The sequence below is a fragment of the Triticum urartu genome, chromosome 2A (genome assembly GCF_056163025.1).
Source record: "Triticum urartu cultivar PI428250 chromosome 2A, HENAU_Tu73, whole genome shotgun sequence".
NCBI classification, from domain to species: domain Eukaryota; kingdom Viridiplantae; phylum Streptophyta; class Magnoliopsida; order Poales; family Poaceae; genus Triticum; species Triticum urartu.
In genome coordinates this window covers 766,073,796-766,079,387 of record NC_141874.1, presented here as the reverse complement: position 1 = coordinate 766,079,387, position 5,592 = coordinate 766,073,796, and the positions used below count along the sequence as shown (strand labels likewise).

Sequence of the window (5,592 nt, the reverse complement as noted above, 5' to 3'; positions counted from 1 at the left end):
TGCTCACTCCATAACTGATCTGTGTACATAACTGATATGTGTACATTGCTTGCTTGCTTGCTCTATAATTTGAAAAAATTCAGTTAACATTGATGTTGATTTCTGATGGACCAATCTTTAGTACTGCCAAAAAAATGTTACAGAATCATGAGATGATGAGAAAGGTTATAGAGGTCAGAATCATTGACAAAAGAAGGAAAAAATCATGTACTAAATTACAGCAAATTCAGGCCAGATTTAGCCAAATTGGAACCGTTATTTGGAATTCTTCTTCTTCTACTCTTGCTAGAAGAGAGCAGTGAGATGGGAAGACAGATTATCTTCTTAGTTGAAAGCATTTTATTCACATAGTCCTAAAATTTATAAGCTGAAAATACAAGCTTCTTCTACTAATTCTTTGAACTTTGATTAGTCCTAGTCTGAACATGTCACAACATTTCTGTCAAAATCTCAGACTTGACAATAAATCTCAGATTATTTAGGAACACACTATTAACTGAATTTACACTAAGATTTCTTGTTAACCTAATTTACACTAAGATTTCTCACTCCATTACATAATTCTGATTGTTAACTGAATTTACAGAATAATAATTTCATTTGCATAATTACAGTGAAGTTTCAGTAACTACAGTAACTGAATTTATAGTAAGATTTCTCACTCCATTACTCTGCTATTAACTGCATTATTCTGCTGTTAACAATCAGAATTGACACTATATTATTCAGTCAAGTTGATGTTCAGATCCTGTCATTTTGTTCCAAAACATCTCAATTTCTGTTAGGTTTTGATCTATCAAGTTGATGTTCAGTCAAGTTGATGTCAAACTTGACACATAAATAAAATTTGACATCAATGAAATTTAGACAGTGAATACAGTTTGGACAGTACTCCACTGTCATATTTTCAGTGAGTAAAATTCAGTTTTGACAAATTGAAGCCTACTCTATTCTACAGAAAATGTTGTAGAGGATGTTATTAACTTTTCTGATGTTGTAGAGGGAGTAATAGATATTCATAGTTCTATAACTACTGCCATCGTCTACTAACAGAAGATAATTTCAATATTCAAAATGTGCACCTGCACTAGTTGTCAACAAGAAATACAGTAAAAGTTGAGATGTACTCATGGCCCCTGCTTTTGTTTGCTTTTTAATTCCTGCCCTGGTCCCTGCAAAAAAGAGAGATGTAGTAGGACCTATAGTTGCTTATGAACAAGGAGTACTTTTAATATCTACTTTTCTATTTCTTGGTTTCTTTGCTTTTTGTCTAGGATTTTTCACGGTTTTCTTGTTATGATTATATGCTCACCATTCCTCTTTTGTATACTCTTGTTATGAGATCAGACAGGAGCACACAACTATGGATATGAATTTGATGCCAGAAGAGGAGGACGAAGCTCAAGAAGAAGAACAAGCTCAGCAGGGTGACGCTATTGATTTGAACTTGATGGTGGAAGATGAGGACGAAGCTCAACAAGAAGAACAAGCTCAATAGGGTGACGCTATTGATTTGAACTTGATGCCGGAACATGAGGATGAAGACATTGAATGGAATTGGTTTCCTAAAGAGGAAGAAGCTGAAGAGGCACAAGGAGATGCAGAATTGGAAGAAGCTCAAGAGGCACAAGGAGATGCAGAATTGGAAGAAGCTCAAGAGGCACAAGGAGATGCAGAATTGGAAAAAGCTCAAGAGGCACAAGGAGATGCAGAACTGGAAGAAGCTCAAGAGGCACAAGAAGATGCAGAATTGGAAGAAGCTGATGCACATGGCAATCCAAGAGGCAAGGACTTGACAGACTAGGAGAGACATGGTGTTTACTTTGCTCTGTGAGTAATCGAGCTTAGAGATGGACATGTTCACGTGTATGACAAGGTGCTCATTGCAACGATGCTGAATGTTCACCTACGAACAGTTACAAGAATATGGAATCTAGCCAAACGACAACTTGCAGCAGGCCAAGAAGTTGATGTTTCAAGCAAGATGAACAAAAGTGGTAGGAAGAGAAAAGAACTAGATCTATCGAGAACATACACAATCCCTTTGAACAAAAGAAGAACAATCCGTTCTCTAGCAAGGAGTTTAGGTGTGCCCCGATCAACCCTACATGACAAATTTCAATTGCAAGAGCTGAAACGCATCACAAGCACCATCAAACCCACTCTCAAGCCACAGAACAAGATAGCGAGACTAAAGTTCTGCCTATCCATTATGGATGAAAGATGGATATCAAGTCCTAGGCCCAGTTTCAAGCCAATGACAAATATGGTCCACATCGATGAGAAATGGTATGACATGACACGAGTGAAGAGTAGCTATTACGTACTGCCTGGAGAAGAAGAACTAAATCGAACTGTGCACAATACTAATAGCATTGGGAAGGCAATGTTCCTAACAGCTGTGGCCAAACCTCGCTACAATGAAGACGGAGAGATGACATTTGATGGAAAACTTGGCATTTGGCCATTCGTGGTAGAGACCGAAGCACAACGAACAAGCCAAAACAGAGATAGGGGGGCAATAGTGTTGAAGCCGGTCAAAGTTACTAGACCTGTGTGCAGAGATTACCTGATCAATACAGTAATCCCTGCCATTCAAGACAAATGGCCTGACAGTGACGAGGACACAATGATCTTCATTCAACAAGATAATGCAACACCGCATGTCCTCCCTAGTGATGCTGGTTTTGCAGAAGCCGTGGCACAGACGGATCTGGATATTCGACTATTGCAACAACCACCAAACAGTCCTGAGCTGAATGTGTTAGATCTTTGTTTCCACTACTCCCTCCAATCCCTAACCGACTGCAGAGCGCCTATGAATATACAGGAACTGTTACAGGGTGTAGAGGAGGAGTTTGAGAACTACGATCCCCATAAGCTGTTCAAAAGCTTTATGACGTTGCAAGCAGTCATGGTGGAAGTGATGAAAGATCAAGGAGGAAACAACTACAAGATGCCGCATCTGCATAAGGAACGTCTACAGAATGCTGGAGTGGAAATAACCGGTGTATACTGCAGTCCTGAGCTAATTACTGACACCAAATCCACTATAGAACAAGGAAATGAGTAGATAGAGAAAGCTCAAAAAGAAAGGGAAGGGAAGAGGAAAAGGAATAGGAAAAGAAAGGATAGGAGTATGCCATATGTATGTCTTGTGTATGTCATGTGTCATGTGTATGTCTTGTGTATATGTGTATGTCATGTGTCATGTGTATGTCTTGTGTCATGTGTATGTCATCTACAAAATTATTTGGATCTATTGGAATTATTTGAATTAAGCTAGGTTTATTTGACTTAAGTTGGAATTACTTGAATTAGCTAGGTTTATTTGAATTAAGTTGGAATTACTTGAATTAGCTAGGTTTATTTGAATTAAGTTGGAATTATTTGAATTAAGCTATATTTGTACTAAGTTGGAATTAGCTAGATCTTCTTCTTCTTCTTCTTCTTCTTCATCTTCTAGAAGCACAAGCAGTACAAATATTACTAGAGATGATGATCATGGTTATACACCATTTTTCCAATGGCAAACAATTATATACTCTTAACTACAGTAAGAACTTGTCAAAATTCAGAAGATTCTTCTAAAGGTTACAGTGGCAACTCCAGAATCTTTACCCAAAAATTGAGCATGGCATCTATAGGTTACAGTGGCAACTCCAGTAGCTAAGCCTGCCAAAGTACTCATGTCCTTTTCAAAAACATCATGAATCCAAAATCTAGGAGACAGTTTTTGTGTAAAACATTCTGATTTTTTACACTGAACATTTCTGAATTACTAGTTCAGTCTGAACATGTCACAACATTTCTGAATTTTGTAAACTGAATTTTGTATTCTTCTTGCTTTACTTGAACAAGAGGGCCATCATGAATCAAAGAGAGTAAACTAAACTTTTGTACTCTTACTTCCATAATCCATCATGAATTGCTAGGTACTGTATCATCCAAGCCAGAACACTAGAAAACCAAAATACTTCTTACAACTACTCCAAAGCACTGAACATTTACACTCCATTACAGAGATTTCTCCCAACTACTCCAAAGCCAGAACATGTTGGTCTGTAACTTAAAGGGAGATACAAAAATCTGAGTGAATACTCCACTGTTTTCAGTAAGTACTCCAGTCTCCAATAGCAACAAAAAATACATGCAAGCACATGTTCAAAAAGTTATAGAAATATTGGTGCTCACCTTCCATCTTGGCAGTACCAGAAAAACCGAGCAGCCAACTCTTGCCGCTTTGCATGCATTGGTGGCAACTCCAGTAGCTTTACCACTAAATTGAGCATGGCATCTACAGGTTACAAACAAATGACCAAGATTCAGTTAGATAACCACTATAGAAGCATGTGAGTGCACAAAAATTGACAACTGATATTCAGTTAGATATTCAAAGCAAGATTGATGTTATTCTTGTAACTAGCCAAAGCAAGATTAAACAAAAGACAATCTGAATGGAGTACAACATTGATGTTATTTCAGGATTAATAAAGATGGAGCAGCAGCAATCTGAATGGAGTACTTGATGGATAACTGAAATTGACACAAAGCAAGATTCTCATATTTCATCTCACATAATCTATCCATCCATCCATCTGTTCAGTACAGGTTCAGCCTCAAATGCCACCATGCAACTCTGTTATGTTTTTAGTAAAGATTGCTTTGTTTACCTATGTTATGTTTCCAGTAGACCAATCGAAGAAGATGAAGAAGAAAATTGCAAGAGATCGAAGGGAGAAGAAGGGGGAAAAAGAGACCTTTGAACTCCGGCGGGTTCCATGGGCCAGCGAGGCTGCTGCCTTAATCCCCCAACCACCGGAAGCAATGCGGCGGAGGCGTGGGGCGGGGGAGCTTTGGCGGTGAGGGCGGGGCGGCGTCTGGCGGTGTGGGCGAGGCGGCGTCCGGCATGGAGGAGTCGAGCTCGAGCAACTAGGGAAATGGGGGATTTTTAGGGGCTGTGCGGGGGAGCGCGGAACGATGGTGCGGCGGCGCGGCGCGGTGGAGCTGCGCGGCAGCGCGGTTGCGCAGGGGAACTGCATGGCGCGGTGGCGCGGAGGAGCTGGGCGGCGTTGGAGTCGGCCGGTGTCGGAGGAAGATGGAGAGGGAGTGCGGGTTTGGTCGGGCAAATGTGAAGGGTTTTTTGTGAAAATGTCGCGGGGACAACTATTCCTGGACGAAGGGAGTACAAGTTAGAGTCCAAAACAAGGGGAAAAGTGTTTGGAAAAGTAGATACGACGGAGACGTATCAACTCCCCCAAGCTTAAACCCTTGCTTGTCCTCAAGAAATTCAGTTGACAAACTGAAAGAGAAAAAGAAAAACTTTTACAAACTCTGTTTGCTCTTGTTGTTGCAAATATGTCAAGCCAACATTCAAGATCATAACTAACCACATTTGCAATAATTCTCAGGTCTCATAATTACTCATATCGATAGCATAATCAACTAGCGAGCCATAATAATAAATCTCGGATGACAACACTTTCTCAAAACAATCATAATATGATATAACAAGATGGTATCTCGCTAGCCCTTTCTGAGACCGCAAAATATAAATGCAGAGCACCTTTAAAGATCAAGGACTGACTAGAC

The 5,592-nt window shown here is 39.8% G+C and overlaps 1 protein-coding gene across 1 annotated transcript; it reads left to right on the top strand.

Annotated features, from left to right (window-relative positions):
- The first annotated feature begins 1,891 nt into the window (after nucleotides 1–1,891).
- On the top strand, nucleotides 1,892–3,073 carry LOC147988071 (uncharacterized). The gene has a single exon (XM_087542593.1). It carries the CDS (start codon nucleotides 1,892–1,894, stop codon nucleotides 3,071–3,073), a length of 1,182 nt encoding a protein of 393 aa, XP_087398719.1.
- The last annotated feature ends 2,519 nt before the right edge of the window (nucleotides 3,074–5,592 follow it).

What these genes read in the sequence shown, in the direction of transcription:
- LOC147988071 (XM_087542593.1), top strand. Translation starts at nt 1,892, where the DNA reads ATGCTGAATGTTCACCTACGAACAGTTACAAGAATATGGAATCTAGCC.